The 19,378-nt window shown below is 40.6% G+C and overlaps 2 protein-coding genes across 2 annotated transcripts; one reads left to right on the top strand and one right to left on the bottom strand.

The window, feature by feature from the left end:
* The first annotated feature begins 398 nt into the window (after positions 1–398).
* Positions 399–6,022, top strand: drg1 (developmentally regulated GTP binding protein 1). The gene is made up of 9 exons (XM_062478734.1): positions 399–586; positions 881–1,004; positions 2,777–2,952; positions 3,133–3,202; positions 3,911–4,080; positions 4,309–4,439; positions 4,671–4,838; positions 5,007–5,129; positions 5,644–6,022. Exons 1-9 carry the CDS (start codon positions 548–550, stop codon positions 5,741–5,743), a joined length of 1,101 nt encoding a protein of 366 aa, XP_062334718.1. The 5' UTR covers positions 399–547; the 3' UTR covers positions 5,744–6,022.
* Positions 6,023–13,088: 7,066 nt separating this feature from the next.
* stard7 (StAR related lipid transfer domain containing 7) lies at positions 13,089–18,524 on the bottom strand. The gene is made up of 8 exons (XM_062477743.1): positions 17,639–18,524; positions 16,983–17,146; positions 16,683–16,732; positions 16,317–16,427; positions 16,010–16,092; positions 15,820–15,919; positions 15,625–15,709; positions 13,089–15,201 (listed from the first exon to the last, which is right to left on the bottom strand). Exons 1-8 carry the CDS (start codon positions 18,091–18,093, stop codon positions 15,023–15,025), a joined length of 1,227 nt encoding a protein of 408 aa, XP_062333727.1. The 5' UTR covers positions 18,094–18,524; the 3' UTR covers positions 13,089–15,022.
* Positions 18,525–19,378: the final 854 nt, after the last annotated feature.

Below are 19,378 nucleotides of genomic sequence, written 5' to 3'. Positions count from 1 at the left end.
AAACTTAGCAAAAATCAGGAAAAATTATTCTATGAAAAAGCTAGTAGTATGAGCCAGGTTCGAGAATCGAACAAAAATTATTGGGGGAGATAGCTTTGCAAATGTTGACTGGAGTTAATAGAATAAAAACGACCGGAAGAGTCGGAAGTCAAACACGAAATGCAATACCACCTACATCCACCGGGGCCGTTGCTTCAAGCCGAGGGGCGAGGGGTGGGGGCTTGCTTGGGCCAGACTCTCTGTAAATGCAATGTACGAGTCTGGTTAGTACCAGGCTAGATATATCAGGCGTATATCAGATATTTTCTAGTAGTTACGTAAACATCCAATAGATGGTGCCAAAGCTGCATGTATGAATATCAGCAGGCTCGCTCCATCGTTGCTTTCCTCGCGTGAAAAAGCGAGATTCCAAACGCAGTAGCGCAAATAAGTATGAGTGCTAGCTAGCTGTAGTAGTGTGCTTGCGACACTAAATCCGAACAATTTAGAACCTTTGTTGTTAAAATACTGTAGTCTTTGTAAGTGATTACATCGAAGGATTGTCAAAATGAGTTTACTCGCTAAAATAGCAGAGATAGAGAACGAGGTAAGTTATTTTAGGGAACGCTAGAACTACTGTAGCTAAACTAGTTGACTAGCTTAGTTAGCAACCTGTCACGTTTTCAGCGTGGCTTCTTTATAATGACCCAGAGCTAGCTGCAGACTAGACAGCTGCTAGCAAGTAGCAACTGCCTTATGTAATTCACCGTAGACGAGTAGCTGACGTTTACCGGCTAGCCAGCTAGCTCGCTAGCTACTACCATGTAGGCCTATATTTAAATATGTAATAATGTCTAGAATATGAAGTGATCTAAAATCATCACACTGTCTTGTTTGGTAGATGGCTCGTACACAGAAGAACAAGGCCACAGCTCACCACTTGGGGTTGCTGAAAGCCCGTCTGGCCAAGCTGAGGAGAGAGCTCATCACACCAAAGGGAGGCAGTGGAGGAGGCCCAGGGGAAGGTATTACGCAACATGTAATCATTTCGCAGATTATTGTATTCAAATCGGAATACAAAAGTGCATAAAGGAAGTGCGCAGATAGTAATGGACTACATTTATGGGCTATAAATATATAGTGCTAAATATGATTTTGTCATAAAACTCACGTGCCAGCACACTAGTTTTATGCAAAAGTTTGGGCACCCCTGGTCAAAATGGCTTATTGTGAATAGTTAAGTGAGTAGATGAACTGATCTCTTAAAGAAGCATGAAGTTAAAGATGGAACGTTCTTTTCAACATTTTAAGAAAGATTACTGTATTTTAGTTTTGTAAAAAGTTTGAAAAGTTTGAGTTAAAAAAAAGAAAGCAGCACCATGAAAATGTTTGGGCACCCCCAAGCTTGAGCTTACAGATTTCTTTTACCAAGGTCTCAAACCTTAATTAGCTTTTTAGTGCTGTGGCTTGTAAAAAATCATCGACAGGAAAGGCCAGGTGATGTAAATTTCAAAGATTTATATACTCTGGCTGTTTATCAATCCGAAGAACGCTAAGAACGTACGCAAGGACTGAGAACGATTTGAGATGCGTGTGTTCTTGCAATGACTTCCGGGAAATCAGATGCGTTCTCGCTGGCCAAGTCACCATCCGATGCATCCTCGATAAAAGGGCCGCATCAAGAACACTTCCGGGTATTTTTGGCGTTCTTGGTGACTAGTGTTCTTTGGATTGGAACCGTACTTGGGCAATGAAAGATGACGTCAAACAGGTTTGCAAGAACACAAGAACGGAGAAAAACGTGGATTGATAAACAGCCTCTGACTCCTCAAACCGTGTCCCAACAATCAGCAGCCATGGCCTCCTCAAAGCAGCTGCCTAGCACCCTGAAAATGAAAATAATTGATGCCCACAAAGAAGCCTATAAGACGATAGCAAAGCATTTTCAGGTAGCCATTTCCTCTGTTTGTAATGTAATTAAGAAATGGCAGTTAACAGGAACGGTGGAGGTCAAGTTGATGGTCAATCATGCTTTGGGCTTGTGTTGCAGCCAGAGGCACGGGGAACATTTCACAAGTAAAGGAAAGAAGGGATTCAATAAAATTCCAGCAAATTTTGGAAGCAAACATCACACCGTCTTTCAAAAATCTGATGATGGAAAAAAGGATGACTTCTGCGACAGGATGATGATCCTAAACACACCTCAAAATCAATAGGCGCAAGTTGAAGATTTTGCCATGGCCCTCAGTCTCCTGACCTAAACATAATCGAAAATCTGTGGATATACCTCAAAAGAGCAGTGCATGCAAGACGGCCTAAGAATCGCACAGAAGTAGAAGCCTTTTGCAAGGAAGAATGGGTGAAAATCCCCCAAGAATTGAAAGACTCTTAGCTGGCTACAAAAAGTGTTTGCAAGCTGTGATACTTGCCAAAGGTGGTGTTACTAAGTACTGACCATGCAGGGTGCCCAAACTTTTGCTTTGGGAACTTTTTTATTTTGAAACTAATAGATGGAAATTAAAAAAAGTTATCTTGCTTAAAATATTAAATAAATGTAATCTTTAACTATGTATTTTGTAAATCAGGTCATCGTTTACTTGCTTAGCTATTCACAGTAACAGAAATTTTGACAAGGGGTGTCCAAACTTTTGCATAAAACTATTAGTCTGGTGCACATAAAAGCAACCCTGTGATTTTATTGGCTTACAGTTGAGCATCAAGTCATATAATGGTGTGTATATATGGTGTCACTCTTTCAAAGATGGCCATTCTGTACTGTGCTCCATTTGTTGAATAGGTTTCGATGTGGCAAAAACTGGAGATGCCCGTATCGGGTTTGTGGGGTTCCCCTCAGTAGGCAAGTCCACTCTGCTCAGTAACCTGGCTGGCGTTTACTCAGAAGTTGCTGCATACGAGTTCACCACCCTCACTACCGTACCAGGAGTGATCCGCTACAAAGGTGCAAAGATCCAGGTATGCTTCCAAGGACACTTCTATCTCTGCCAATTTTCGACCATTAACTTCCCTCTTTAAGCTTTCCACTTTTCCCATTCTTGAGCTGTAATAAATGTCCTGTAGGCTGTTACTGGGCTGCTAGGTGTTGATATAGTTGTTGTGATCTCCATGCTTATGGTTTTCCTTTTGTCTGGTCAGCTCCTGGATCTCCCAGGAATCATTGAAGGGGCCAAGGACGGCAAAGGAAGGGGAAGGCAGGTCATTGCTGGTGAGGGAGGACTACCTGTGAAGTAGGAATGGGTGGGGGAAATCATGAACAAATGGAAGTCAAAGTTGAAATACTCTAGGTTACATTTAATGTAAGCATATTAATATTTTATTTTGGGGGATTCACTGGTATTTTGCACTGACATGGGTGCAATTTCTGAAAAGATTGATAATCATTTTGAAATTGAATTGTGAGACTGGTAAAGGTTCCCATCCCTACTTGGTGGCACTGGTGCTCCAAACTTTAAAAAGTTAGGAGCACCAGCAAAAACTTTGGAGCACCCACCAAATATTAAGAAGCACCACAACTACAATTTTATTGTTATAGATTTATTTTGCGCCCTATCACGTGACAACGGAGTGCAGTGACAAGGAGTGACTGACGGCTAATATTAACCAATCTAAAATCTGCATTAAAGTTTAGAGCGAAAAGAAAGTTTAATTGGTTATGTAACGTTGGATAGAACATTGGATAGAACAATGGTCACTATCAGCTCACAGCAGGCACATACTGTTCAGTAGGCTAATTTGCGAGCATTTTGTAAAGAAATTTAAATGGGTCGCACCATAACGATTATTTGCACTCTCAAATATATTTTGAGGTCGTACAGACACAATTTCGGGCTCATATGCGACCAAAATGGTTGCAATTTCCAGCCCTGCTGTCCCTGGTATTCTCCCCATCATGTTCCCTCCTTCCCCATCTCAGTGGCCCGGACCTGCAACCTGATTCTCATCGTGCTGGATGTCCTCAAACCTCTGGGCCATAAGAAACTGATAGAGCATGAGCTGGAGGGCTTTGGCATCCGCCTCAACAAGCAGCCACCCAATATCGGCTTCAAGAAGAAGGACAAAGGGGGCATCAACTTTACTGCCACAGTAAGGCAGTTCAGATCCACCAATTCATCATAACCCTTGATTATTCCAGTCAAGCTCTCCTTTCCTCTTTTCCACAACAGCCCTCCCCTTTTTCATGGCGAGAAGGGGGGTGGGGGATTTATTTTCTTTTTCTCATCAACTTATGAGTGTAATCACCCTGATATACACCACATCTCATGGTCTGTAACCTGTCTCTCCACTGATCTCCTGTCTCTCCTCTGTCCTCAGTGTGCCCAGAGTGAGCTGGATGCAGACACTGTGAAGAGCATCCTCGCAGAGTACAAGATCCACAATGCCGACATCACCCTGCGTAGTGATTCCACTGCCGACGACCTCATTGATGTAGTGGAGGGTAACAGGTAACCAATGGCTTGCTGCTGTTCTCTGGAGATGCAGCCCCCCCTTTATTTATTTGCATTATTTTCAATCTCTCGTTTCCAGGCTTCATTCAATGGGAGGGTGGGGGGGGGTGTATTTCATCCTTTTTTATAGTTTAGGTCTTAAGGTTTAAACTTGCTGATCTGTGGACAACTGCCAAGAACTGTAGAAAGGCATACAACAATAAAGTTTGGTTTGATTTATTCTTCAAGGGTGTACATCCCATGCATTTATGTACTCAACAAAATCGACCAGATCTCCATAGAGGAACTAGACATCATCTACAAGGTGCCTCACTGTGTGCCTATCTCAGCCCACCATCGCTGGAACTTTGACGACTTGCTGGAGAAGATCTGGGACTATCTGCAGTTAGTGCGAATGTAAGGATGCTGGGGCTCAACTAACAGGCCTTGTAAATTTAATGATTGGCTGATTCTTCAAAGCAGAATTTCAAATCCTGGGAACATTTAACTATGCCCTTATGCTCTTATTAAATACGGAGCATCCTCTCAGAGATTGAATATACAATTGTATTGTTGTCTCCCCAGATACACCAAACCCAAAGGCCAGCTTCCAGACTACACATCCCCAGTGGTACTTCCTGATAGTCACACCGCTGTGGAAGACTTTTGCCTAAAGATCCACAAAAACCTAATCAAAGAGTTCAAATAGTGAGTATTGTACAGTTTGCCTGGCGATATATGTGTGTGTGTGTGTGTGTGTGTATATATATGTGTATATATATATATATATATATATATATATATACACATATATATATATATATATATATATGTGTATATATATATATATATATATATATATATATATGTATATATATATATATATATGTATATATATATATATATATATATATATACACATACATATACGAGAATCTTCTCTTTTCTACCCGTATTGGCTGCAAAGTAAAGGTGTGAACAACAGTAATCTGCCCCTCCTGTTAAATGCTCCCTCGACAGAGCTTTTAAGGATCCTTTCCCTTTTTGCTATAAATTTAATGATGTATTGATTGAATGGTTGTTATTATTCAGACAAATACATTCATATTGACTGGATGGTGTAGAACACAAAGCCTCATAGAATTGCTGTTGCAGACGAACCCTCCCCCCCAGGACTTTCATTCACTCCAATATCTCTCTCTCTTCCTCCCTTTCTCTCCAGCGCACTAGTATGGGGCGCCTCTGTGAAACACAACCCCCAGAAGGTGGGCAAAGACCATGTCATGGTGGACGAGGATGTTATCCAGCTGGTGAAAAAGTAATAGGAAGACCCCACCCATTTATTGCATGGACCTGTTCATCACAAAGACATGTCTATTATTAATCAACCCCCCCTCTCCCAAACACACACACACACACACACACATTTTACCATAAGAATGTGGTATGCGCTTCCTAATTATATGGGGACATTTTGAACAGAAGACGGAATTAATATCAATGTCAGTGTTGCATACAAAAGTGCCATCCGAGGTTCATGACATCCATAGAAGAACCTTATAGTGGATATCACAAAATAAATACCTACTATAAACATTTAATTGATGTATTTCCTCAATTCTTCTTCGATTTTTGTGTGTGTGTATAACTGATGGTTAGTGCGCTGCTCCATCCTGTGTTGAAGTACATACCATATTTTTCGTAAATAAAGCCGAAGTTTATACCCCATATTTTTCTTTTGGTGGTGCGGTTTATATTTCGATGCGGCTTATAGCACCTTTTTATAACAAAACAACAGTAGAAACACTTTTGAATGCTAAATATTAGTTAATTCCCGGGTAATAGAAAACATACATTACACCCTTACTTTCGTTTTAGAAGTGTGTTACACAACGGCATGCTGTAAGATTGCCTATACTCGTGCATTGCTTGGTATCATTGTTCCCGTATTAAGTGCAGAATATATTCCAGTGCGGTTAATACTTTGATTTTCAAACGCGAAGCTCCCATTCTGGTGGGGTGCGGCTTATAGAAAATGCTTCTTATTTTTCGAAAAATACGGTAGCTTGAAAAGTATGATAAAACAGGAACATTCGATAAACAGTGTAAGGAAGTGATGTGTGTTGGTGTGTGTATATATATATATTTTTTTTTTTTACTGAAGCCAGCTACAGTATATGAATATGTAAGACACGCCTTTGACTGTGAAAAAAAGAAAAAAAAGGCATGGCAGGGCCACTTTCACTTTGCTCAATGCTCAGGCTTCATCTGAAAAGGCCTGTCCACCACAATGATTTATATGACATTGATGGTCCAGCCATTCACTCAGACTGGCACACCAATCCCTTCCCTACAGCACTGACGGCTACTCAGGTTAATCAGTTCATTCACTCAGACACAGTCTGGGGACATGCTACCCCAGCTGTTATCTACTGCATTCAACTAACAGACTGCAGAAAATAGTAATTAAGTTCCCTCAAGCACTTCAAGTTTGTATGAATTATCTTACACTGATATGTATCCACAGCCACCAGCTGTTTGAAATGGTCAGCCATTTTGTGTCTGTACAAACCTCCACACTAGCAGCCGTAGAGAAGTAGACAAGCTATTTTATCGAGGGATGCACAAAGGTTCAATTAGTCCATTCATGAAGGACATTCTTTCAATAAAGTTTTGGACTGGGCTGCAGGATTAATCACATTGTATTGCCGTGAGATGTCCCCAAGGTCTTCTTATGCCTTTAAAGCTTGATTTGTAGTATTGTCTAAAAGCTAAATCTGTTTGAGCATCCTTTTGCACCTTGTACCATGTGTACAATTTGGTTGTCAATTCTGTTCACATTGTTCTTAACATTTAAACATTCTTTGTAGTTTGAATTTTATGTAAGCCTTTTCAGACTGTGGCAGTGTATTTCACAGTGATAATGTCAAGACACACAATGGTTTTATCAAGAAATCTGTGCTTGTCATTCTTAGTCAAACTCAACAGTACTAGAAAGTCGGTGGCACATTCTGAGAGCATGAATCTAATGGAACTTTTAGCAGATTGCACTTTATGATGGATAATGTCAGCAGCCTTATTTTGCGAATAAAATGCCTACTGCTACTGAGGAAAGCTGCAGTGGAGCATAGTGGGAGGCGAGCCAGCGGTGGCATGAGCAACACTTCTCGGACAGAAGCTCTTCCCCACCCCCAGCTCCATCTCCACCGCCCCATTCCTCCCTCCCCCACTGTAAATTATAGCAGCACTTTAGCTAATGAAAGAGTTGAAGACCGGGCACTAATAAAAGCCATTAAGTGTATAAAGCACTTCCCCCTCTAACGAAATTAAAGAATCTGTCCCTTTGTAGAGAGGGAGGGCTCTGTATTAATATTTATAAAATGCAAACCCCCCTCCCCCCTAAAAGATCCCCAGCCCACAACCAATCGAACCCTGCCCAAGTCCCCTTCGCCAGTCCACCTATCCCAAGAGAAAATCCTTAACCCCTCCTAACTTGAAGGAGGAGCGGGAGGTAGGCGCTTGGGGGGTGTTAGAGGATACGCAGTCAGGACAGTCTGTCTCCAGTTGAGCTAGCCGGTAGACCCACCCAAGACACCCAACTCAGAGCACCCGCTTTCCATCACTACCTTCGACTACATCACTAAGCCGAGCGGCCACCATCAAGCCAGGCCCAGAGGATGGAGAGGGAGGGTCGGTCCATGGATGGACAATCTGAGAGGTGAGAGGTTTTCCAGTGACAAATCAGTTGCAGCACTTCCTTGAAATATTGGGCAATGCACGGTGGATGTATTTGTGTTTTAATCCCAAATGTGTCTGAATATTGTCTTTAAACAGATACGATGCTTGGTCACCAGTTACAGTTGAGGTATTAGTTTTCATGCAGGATTACTGACAAAGACGAGTACAAAGAGGATCTTTGTCAAGAAGAAGGCAGACCCTAATTTCCTTTTGGTTGGTAAGGTTAAGTTTTGAGTTAAGAGTTTAAATTATCTAAATACAAAATATATGAGACTTTCAATCAGTCTCAGATGACTGACAACCCAAAGGATCCCAAATCTACAATACTTCACGTAAGGTAAGACAGCATGTTTGAAATCCTATATCCATGGGTAAATACCATAATACCATTTCACCCACCATACAGTGTTCATCCTAAACATTGTCAATGTCCACAGATTTTCTAAAAATGTTGGTTTATTTGATTGAGAAACACTATACCTTTCATGGTCATTTCCATGTCCATAATGTTCATAAAGACTCCACTACCAAACCCATTTTATTTCCCTTCAAATACCCCTGCATCTGCATATTTATCTAATTTCACCAAACAAAGCGGTTCATCTGCCAGAGCACTAAGTTGATTACTACACCATCTCAGTAAAATATCCCAGGAGATATGGAAAAGAAGAGTAACAAGATTGTCAAAACCCACTGATGGATATTTCCTCACTGGTCTTTGTAAATAATGAATTTATGTCTGTGGTAACCAGGCATCACAGCATTCCAACTCCTGACTTTGATTGTTGACCGCTAACCAGGTTAGGACCAGAATGTCAGGAGTTGTTGTGTTGCTACTCTAAGATGGCAAATGGCAGTTGATGGACAGAGGTGATATGACTGTATCTGCCATTCTCTACATTGAATCAACCTTGAGCATTGAAACTGCTCTCTGTCCGTTAGATGGAAGACCTATAGCCTAGAGCACTTATAAGAGATCCTGCTGTTCTTTAACAAGATGACAATCATTGCTCTAAACTTTATTTCCATTGATTGCTCTTAAAAATCACCTTTGGATAGATGGGGTTGTAATTCCATTAACAACTCCTTTTGGCTGGCCTGCAAAGATTTTAGTTACGGGAATTTAAAGTTTTTATTGTTGTTTTTTTTTTTGAAAACATATCTAATTTATAATCCTTTGATACGGTAAATCAAAAGGTGACTGGTGGGATAGGGTGCGAAGACTGGGAGGGTGGGGTTTGCCGCAGTTTGTGGCGCAGGAAGGGCGGTGCCCACTTTTCCGCAGTGAGAGTGTGACCTATGACTAATCCCTTTTTTCAAATTTTGCAGATGTCCCGAGCCGCACTGTACCACAAACACTTTCCCTGTTTCTATTGTGTCTAAGGCTATTTTATTTTAGTACATAATTTCAGTACTCTCAGGTCTGCAACTCTACCTTCACCTCTCATGTACCTCCACCCCATCACTACCTAGGTCACTAATGCCGGTGTAGATTTGATTTAAAGGGACTTTTTAATCTAGATTTGTTTGAATTTCCCCATTCTCTCTTACTTGGATCAGTCTTGAACAGGACCTCAGTCTCCCACAGGCTATGTCTTGACTTCACCTGAACTTTGATGGCGTTTTCTCTTTGCCCAGGACCCCATTGTGCTTGATCTAACCATGCAGTGCTTCTCCTGTCCATGGTTGCGCCAAGCACTTTGGAGGCTTGTGAGCACACTTCTTCTGTCTTTTCTCCCGGTTTGAGGTTTGAGCAATTGCATCATTTCTATCTAGATGTCATACCCAATGTCAACCATCTGGCAAAAAAAGACACTGACTAGTTACTACTTTGTATCTGTATTTGCATGCTTGACCCCTTTTAAAGGATATCAAAATTTAATGGAAATGGATTAAAAAGAGATAAAAGCTGCTGAACACTGATCTGGTGGAGAACAAGTGAATTCAAAGCTTTAACTGTTGTCCACCGCCACAAGGTAACTTTTTATTTTCTTTGTACTTCAAAGGTGTTTTTCCTTGAACTGTATCTGTTTTGATTTCTTTAGCTTTGGTTCTGGTTTGGAGATGTTTGTGTATTTAAATAAATGTTTCAACAAAGATTGTGTGGCTCTCTGGGAAATATCTAAAGTGAAAATCAATGCTAACTGGAGGGGTGGAGACAAAAGGACAAAAGGAGCAAAAGTGTAAGAGGACTGGGGGTTGTTTAACCCTTGTGTTATCTTCGGGTCATTCTGACCCATCAGTCATTGTGACCCACCGTCGTATTGCGACAACTTTACCGCATACAAAAACAAAGTGAAGCATTTTCTTTTAACCGTTGGGCTGTCTCAGACCCCCCACATTGCGAAGGTTAAAAGAAAATTATTTTTATTTGTTTTTGTATTGGGTAAAATTGGGTAAACACAACGATGGTTCGTTATGAACCTTTGGGTCATGTGACCCGAAGGCAGCACGAGGGTTAATTGTTGCAGATGAAGCAGTTTAACGATTGCTTCACTGACTTGCTACATTGTGGCAGATTTCTGGACACAATCAATTACAAATATAGCTTCAAGCAGCAATGAGGTGGCCAAACCGGTAAAGCAGGTAAAATGAACAAAAAACATTTTAGACATCCTCAGAACAGGGTTCTGAGTAAATGCAGCTTTGAATCCATTAAAGATTTGCTGAGATACAATCCAACTTCCTGTTTGCCGGCCTTGCCGCAGATTTTGATCGGCTGTACCGATCAAACCGTTTCGAAAATCTAAAATAATTTTGATAGTTTGTGTAGACAGGAAACCAGTGACATGGCAGGCTCGTTGGCTTTGGCTACGTTGCCCTTGCCAGGATACCAATTTATCCTAGTGAATTATTCTCAGTGCTGGAAATTCCTGTGTTCAGCTACTGTGTAAAAATATAAGCAGTTTTTCAACTGGCAAGCGGTTTGTCCCAAGTTTAAACAGCAGTAATTCAGTCCTATTTTGACATGTCAAGGTGATTGTGGTCTGAAGATAATCTGTGCCAAATTTGGTGAATATTGGATACATTTTGTTGGAGGAATAGGGAAAAAACGTTTTATAAAACGTAAAATTGGCGGCCGCATCAATTCAGCTGGTAACACAAGTTAATGTGTGTCAGACACGGGATCGCCCCCTAGCGGTTAGATGACACAACCTTTTGTGGACCTCTTTGTAACAGGGTTCCGAGCACCTGTACCAAGTTTGATGTCAATGCAGCAAATATTTCCTGAGATATGATCTCACTTCCTGTTTTGGCGGCTTTATCGCCGACTTTGATCATTTACCGGAAAAACTATTTTGAAAATCAAAAACCATGTGAAAACGTTTGTTAAGCTTGATCTGAAGATAATTGGTGCCAAATTTGTTCTTATTGCATCCTAGAGGTGAAATGGCATGACCTATTGGACCTCTTTAGAACAGGGTCCCTAGTCCTTATACCAAGTTTGGTGTCAATGCAGTAAAGAGGTGCTGATATGACCTCACTTCTTTTATGGTGGCTTGGTTGACGACTTTGATTGGCTGTTCCAGTCAAAAGGTTTAGAAAATCAAAAAAACATGTGATGTCTTTTGTGAGGCTTGGTCTGAAGATGATCTGTGCCAAATTTGGTGAAGATTGGACAAACTTTATAGTTTAAAACGTTATACTTATAACTATATACTTTAAAATGTTATATTCAAAATGGCGGCCACATCAATTCGGCCACATCAATTTGATTGGCTGTAACTAACAAACGATTTAGAAAATCAAAAATCCATCAACTTTTTCCAATCAACTTTTGTGAGGCTTGGTCTGAAGATCATCTGTGGCAATTTTGAAGAAGATTCGACAAAAATTGTAGGAGGAGATACGAAAAACGCTTTTCCTTAACATTCAAAATGGCGGAGAATCTATATAACTGGGTATGACGTCATAGAGTGCGTTGGACTCGTCTTGATCCAGGGAATACAACAATACCTCATTTTCGAAAATGAGACATGTGGTTCAAAAGTAAAGTGTGTAAACACACCTTCAACTTTGACCCATTGGTGGCGCTAGAGGGTTTAAAATGGAGACATGAAACTTGGTAAAATTGATGAGGGGACTGGCCCCAAAGAGTGTGCCAAATTTCACAACTTCTGACAATACTGTTCTAGGGGCTGCCATAGACTCCCATGGCAGAAGAAGATGTATAATAATAATAAGAAGAAGAATACGTAGAAACACCTAAGGTGGCTTTGCCGCTTCGTGGCTTGGTCACCAATAAGTGCTCTGAACATTTGACTTTTAATTTCAACCAGTAGAGGTCAGGTGTAAAAAAAAACTAGATGGGGGCTCAGTTTAGTCTTTGGACACAGAGGAACCACTGCAAATCATATTGCTGACAAATTCATGTTGTCCAGTCCCAAGTCACTGAGCAGCACCTCCGCATTTTGTCAGGCTGTCCATTTTTTTTACGGCCATATTTCAATATTGGGACAGAAATGGATACTTTAGAGTCTAGAGCCTTAGAGTATTTTCTCTGAACAAGTTCCCTATCCCTTTCAAATCTTGAGTTGTGATGTGAAAGCGCAAAATGTATTTTCCTGCGTATTCATCATAATACTGAGTAGTGAGATTGTGTGTCAGTGTTGTAACAACACAGTGCTTTTTATGGAAGGTCAGACCATGTTCATATTTTAGACCTCTATGCTGTCAGTCCTTATCTGATCCAAGTGCACCAGTATTTGGTGGAGTGTGTTATTTATAGACTGATCATCCCTGCCACATGTCTCTAACCACTTGTGTGTTCCTGATATAAAATATGCATGACAAGGACAGGGGTCTCATCAGACTACACCTTTGACAAAATGTGTAACATGAAAATTCAGTTAAATAGACCCTAGTGTTGTGTATGCAGACATTTGCTAGTTGGAGCACAATTTCACCCCAAAAAATATCAAAAGGAAGTTCATTTTTAATTAGCTGTTTATTGATTAGTTGTTCAACTGTTTCAAAGCTGTCATAAAATAACCTGTTACAACCAACGGCTTACATAGTTGCACCAGTTACAGATTTTTCAGTTATTTCCTAATGTTTTTCTTTTTATTTATTTATATATTTTTAAACAAAGGAATCAACCATTGCAAATCATAAAACATGTCAGACAGCTTGTCAAAAAAAAGCTACAGAGTACATCACAGTGGACTAACAGAGGGGACACGTGCCGAGAAAATGTAAAGCACATTATAATTTGACATTCGCAAGCTGGACATTCTCAAATCTTTCCAAGCGTATCTTTCCAAACGTGACCTAAACTGTTTTCGCTGTGTTTCTCTTTGCCCTCCAACTGACCATCTCAAGACAATTTAATTGAAACACCACTGGAGGCTTTAATTAATTTCCACAATTTTAACAAATTTAAAACAGTCATAGTTATTTTTTTACAGAGCTAAATAGACATTTGTAATAAAGATCATTGCATGACAAAAAAAAAAGTTATTATTATTTGGGACTTTTGAGAGTTACCTTTTTTTTTACGTAATACCTTTACATGGACCCTTCAGTTACCTAATTAATACAAATTACAGTCTGTACTACTGTTACTAGACAACGCGTACTTGTCTGGCTTTAAAAACACCCATTCTTTTTCAAAGTATTGCAGAATATATACTGAGCTCTGCATTTCCATAAGAAAAAAACAATGCTGTAGAGAGGAAAAAAACAACCCAAAAAACTCACTGAAAAGGCCAGGTTTAAGCACACAAAAAGACAGTTGGGGGGTGTTTCACGCCTAATTGCTGGGCTGTAAACAGAGTAGTCTCTTCTGAGTGTATGTTTTTCATAGAGCATGTCTGTAACACATTTATTTTGCCCACTTTAGACTCAACCAGAAGTAATTCTGATAATAGGACCTACACTAAAAGCACCACCCCACTTCTCAAAAAGAGCTAACAAAACCAAATTAAACCCAGTAGAACATTTAACCTAAACGTCTTGAGGAATTGCAAATTGTCTTCTGCACTACTTCATTTCATTGCAAACTATTCTACCGCTTCAGCAGTAAGAACAATAGTGCAGTCTGTTCTCCGAAGACAACATGTCACAATTACCACTTTTAGTATTTAGGAAATACAGTAGCAGTTATTTCAATCAGCTCTGAAACTACTGAAATGCAGTTGATTACCATTTGTTGGCATGCTTGTAAATTCTCAGACAATAGCATTCAAATAAACAAGTGAAGGGCAATTGCATTGGTAATAAAGAAAAAAGAGCATTTGTACTATGGATGTGGAGGATTTTGCGGTTGTCCTAAGACAACATGCCCCCTTATGGATCAAAATCCTGTTAAATCAGTTTAAGTCTGTTACAACATACCTGGCAATTTGAAAAAACTCAACGATGACGGGACGGATCATGGAGGAACCTGGCTACTACCATTGGATGAAAATTCTCATAATTTGAAAGTGACCACACCAGCTCTTAAGTCTTCTGGTCCGTAAAAGTTAGTGTGCCGGGTGTATAGCTCCACGGTGCTTTGGCAACAGAATCTCTACATTGTGGGTAGTTATTTTGTCTCAGTCTTTAACATAGTTCCCCCCAGGATGCTGGCTGGCTAGCACACACACACAACAGTAATTTCTCCAAGAGGTTCAAATGTTCTCGGTCAAACAGTTCACGTTTCTCACAACCACTCAGTGAAAGATGGTGATCAATTCCATAAAATATATCTAGGGGAAAGTAAAGTCTGCAAATTTACCAACCACCGTCTGATACTCCCTTTAATGCTGACGGGTCCAAAAGTGTAAGAGGCTGGTGAAGTTGTGTGTGAACAGGTGTCCAGCAGGTGAAGTCACATTTCCCACAACCCATCCTAGATAGAAAAAACATCCAGACTCTGAAACTTAGGCGTAGATCTGTCCGGAACCTCCCGTGCGCGTGTTGTCCCCGGTTAGACGATCCTGGTTGGGCTGGTGCTTGGTGTCGTTGGGTTTAACAACAGCTGCATAGTCATAGATACCTACTTCCAGGTTCTTGGCCCTCAGGGTTGCAGAGTGCAGTTTCTCCAGAAAGTTGGGCATGCCTTTAAGTGAGACAGAAAAGATTAACTATTCAATTTCACCACTAAATGTAACTGTCCTCCTGAAAGGCCACCTGGATACGCAAGCTGCTTCTCTCAAAACCCCTACTGCAAAAAAAGTACACAGGTAAACATGTAAAGTGAGCGAGCGTTGCAGACAAGAAGAATCTCTCCTGTTTTATTTTCCCCCCCAACCAGTGTGTCCTGGAAAGCTGCATTAGAGCAACATCAATCTACGAGCTAAACGGTGTTGGTTGTGTATGGACAGCCTGTGCTCAACTCTAAATTTGTGGTGTTGTCAACTTGATTTGTCGTGTTGACTTGCACATAACTTCCCTTTGAGGACAACACTCCAGTTTTATACAATGACAGCCATCATTTATAGGTGAAAAAGGAGATTAGGCATTAAATATATAAAATGCTCACCACTGGAAACCATCCAGCTCAAACAGTAACGTGGGAAGGCTGTCTGAGGGTCATCACTGTAGGTAAGCAGGTAATCAAATCCATTCTGTTGGCAACAAGACAAAATCAAACACTGTTAATGACTCTGCTGCAGGGCACACAGACCAGTATAGGTGAGACCTGCTCCATGTTAAAAGCCCATTATTCCCTACTTACCTCATCGAAGGATCTGTGAGGGCGGATGACCATTTTGGACTGGTAAGAGTGGACTCTAACAAAGTCCTGGGTTTCTGGGAGTCCTGGATGCTGCACAGCCCTTATTTCCCCCCCCAAAACAAAACTGATTTGTACATCTTGACATCTGGGATTGGAATTGGATCTAGATTAGGCCTTTCGAGATACTCACCTGGAGACCAAGATCATCAAATTATTTTCCAGGTCAACATCGTAGCGACGTACATAGACATAGTCTCTCGAGTACATGGGATACTGTAGTAAGACAAAACCAAAATGTGAAATATATAACAGGAAAAAATTGAAGAACATGTTTCAACAGTATCCCAACAGGACAGAGAGCTCAAAGCAAAAAAAAACACAGGAAGCAGAAAACGAGAAAAAAACAAATAAAAGTCACAATCAAATCAAAACACAAATGCTGGAAGAAACAGCATCAGTGTCCCATCTTATGTAACAACAAGCACCAACATACTCACAGGGAAATGTGTGGCCCAGTGCACAACCTCAGAACCTGTGTAAGCATCTCTGTCCACCACCTCCAGCTTGATTACCAGAGCATCCCACTTCTTCCTGTACTCTGTATCCAACTGGGCCAAAGGAGAGAGCATGAGACAAGAAAACCTGCCAGCAGCTATAAATAGCAAATGCTACATAGAGATCTTAAACGGCTGTATATGCTATACATGCCTAAGAGTGGAGCAAGAGCAGCTCCACTATGCACTATGCTATACATAAACTTGAGATTGGTTGGATCCCTGATATAATCCCAAAACATGGAATCTATAGGCAATTGCAGTACAGCCATCACTGCTAATATCGTAAACAGCAAGCTCATGATATACCTGAACATTGAAGAACTGCCTAGGGGTGACATCGTTGTAGGAACCCAAAACTGTAAAAAAAAAAAACATATATATATATATATATATATATATGAATTAAAGAAATTAGTATACATACAAGCATATACAAGCTACGTTTACAACTTGGGCGCCCCCCTAATATAATGATACGGGAAACGCTGATCATTCAATTAAAAGGAGCAAATTGTTAATAATGAATTGAATGAATAATAAAACTAGTATGGTCAGATACTGAAAAGACAGAGAAATTGTAAATGGCTACACAGAATGATTGTCTACCTCTGTATTCATACAAGTGGCTGTCTGGGATAGGTCGCCTCCATACTCGGAAGTTCTTCCTTTCCATGACAACTTCCCAGCCAGCATCCACCTGGCCTGCTAGCTTCTCTGTGGAAGTCCTTACATTCTTCACAGATTCTAACGCTTGAAGCTCGAGTCCACACCTTTGCATTGACAAAAGCATACCAGACAGCATTACTGATACACGTAGACAAACATCAAAACCTCAACTTTATTTGTCTGTATAGCCCTTTTTACAGGCAATGTCACAGAGGGCTTCACATATGCCCATGGAACTGCATCTAAACCAACCTAAACCCCTCCGAAAACAGGGGAAAACTAGAAAATAAAAGGATGAAACCTTGGAAGCAATTCAGTGAGAGGTCTTCTCCCCCAGAGATAGTTGGTGGTACAGAGACAATGGTACAGTGGTACAATTACACAGTAAGAAGCAAACCTGCATGGTGCTTTTGTCTTGATCAGAGAACACACAAAAAATATCTAAATATCCAGCAATGTGCAGTCTGTAAACTTGTGGATTCAATATGGTATGCAAAGTACAACAGATAGGCTTGTGTCTCATTTACATTCTAGATCTAAAGCAACTACTTTTACTATTACATTATTGACATTAGACAACAAGAGTATCATAATACCTGCGTATTTCTTCATCTCGAATCTTTTGGTCCTCCCACATAAAGACACCAGCTAGTGCGCCAATAAGTTTCCCTGTATGGGCGTGCTTGCTCTGGAGTCGTCGCCATATGCTGCCGACCAGGGTCCACCTCGTTCGCTCGGAGTACAAATTGGAGTAAAGCTCTCCAATCTGATGTGCACGTCTGAGCCTCTGCCCAGTCACAAAACTACAATGGTTGGCAAAAATGGACAGTAGGCCTTGTTTCTTCTTGTCAGAACCCACCGTTTCACTCGTACCCACCCCTGATCTCTGGAGCCATGACAACAAAAGGCCCATCCTTCGGCCAATCCATGCAGCAGTGACAGATTTGCCATTGCCCTTGCCAACACCCTCTCGAAATGCCTCGCTGCTTTGAAGCCTCAACGCACTTACACCGATCTTACAGATCGGACGCCTTTGCATGGACTGAAACATACTATTAGTGCCAGTAGAACCCGTTTGTTGTTAACAGAAGTCTGGCAATTTGTCTACTGCATAAGATCCGTGTACAACACACAATCTAGTTAGTGAACAAGCTGGTGATATGCATGCCCTTTCGAATGTATTTGATATCAGGCTAGCTGCGCATGACAACACGAGATCCAATCAACATTGTAGCTAGCTAGCTACCATTAGCTAGCTAGCCATGCCTTAGTTTGGATAGATTGCTAAACTATCTATATATACACTAATACTACTAAATATATATTACCAGTGGTACGAGTTTTAAAATATATTAGCTGGTTTATTAGCTCACGCTTGCATCGCTCTTCTTACAACCTGCCTCTAATGCTCCCTCACGTTTTCTACACACTCTAGCCAGTCGACCTGATCCTCCTACAGACTGCTTACTTCAGAAAGATCTGGACGAGAGACCCTCCTCCACTAAAAACACGATTCTTATTGGTCTCTTGTCGTTACACTGGTAGTGTCATTGGCTTTGTATATTGCCTGTCTCTAGATTAGGTGCTCATGAAACAGTCACGTTCAGTTGTCTTCCTTACGTCATCTGCTTATTGCAAGTGAAAGGACCACGATAAAGGTGAAAAGTAGTCTAAATAAATGCCTCGCTTGGCACTGGCATAATTTAGTAATATATATTTATACAGAGCAATTATACAATAAATACGCAACAACACTTATGGATGATATGTAAAGTGCATTTGAAAAAGTTATTAACATTTGAATCTATATTCACTATAAAATTAGGCTACAACGTGTTCACCGCCAGATGGTGCAATACAGTGTTGCACATCTACTAACTAGAACACCTTTTTATTTGGCTGCTTTGACATATTTCTCAAAGGGTTGTGTCTCGTACCTACTCTAAATAGAGATTATATTGTATTCTGTGTATACTGTATAATATTGTAACCCTAACAATATTGTTAATGAGTAATAAATAGTGGATTTCTCGATGGTTTCATGATCAATCTTTTGTGTACACTGCTACCTTTAATTTTAAATGGATAACTAATGACATCGAAAATTCTGTTTCTTGGAAATACATTTCTGTCTGGAAACCAAGTGGATGAAACGAGGATGTTGTAAAGGTTATAGTCACGGCACCGCTAGACTGACTGGCTGCAGTCAGATTGTATGGGATTGTTATGGAACTATGTATAGGCCTACATACAATTTATACGCTTGCGAAACTGTTCATTTCTAAGCATGCGCCAAGAGGAAGACGTCCACGGCCTATTTTATATACGAAAATCCC

The sequence above is a fragment of the Osmerus eperlanus genome, chromosome 14 (assembly GCF_963692335.1).
Source record: "Osmerus eperlanus chromosome 14, fOsmEpe2.1, whole genome shotgun sequence".
NCBI lineage: Eukaryota > Metazoa > Chordata > Actinopteri > Osmeriformes > Osmeridae > Osmerus > Osmerus eperlanus.
The sequence above is the reverse complement of the archived record's forward strand: the minus strand, read 5'-3'. Positions and strand labels throughout refer to the sequence as shown.

Excerpts from the sequence above, each read along its gene's own strand:
- drg1 (XM_062478734.1), top strand. The coding sequence starts at position 548 with ATGAGTTTACTCGCTAAAATAGCAGAGATAGAGAACGAG. Across the intron at positions 1,005-2,776 it reads TGGAGGAGGCCCAGGGGAAG|GTTTCGATGTGGCAAAAACT; the intron begins GTATTACGCAAC and ends TTTGTTGAATAG. Across the intron at positions 4,081-4,308 it reads GCATCAACTTTACTGCCACA|TGTGCCCAGAGTGAGCTGGA; the intron begins GTAAGGCAGTTC and ends CTCTGTCCTCAG.
- stard7 (XM_062477743.1), bottom strand. The coding sequence starts at position 18,093 with ATGTTTCAGTCCATGCAAAGGCGTCCGATCTGTAAGATCGGTGTAAGT. Across the intron at positions 16,428-16,682 it reads GGCAGTTCTTCAATGTTCAG|TTGGATACAGAGTACAGGAA; the intron begins GTATATCATGAG and ends CCTTTGGCCCAG. Across the intron at positions 16,093-16,316 it reads ACTGGGCCACACATTTCCCT|TATCCCATGTACTCGAGAGA; the intron begins GTGAGTATGTTG and ends GTCTTACTACAG.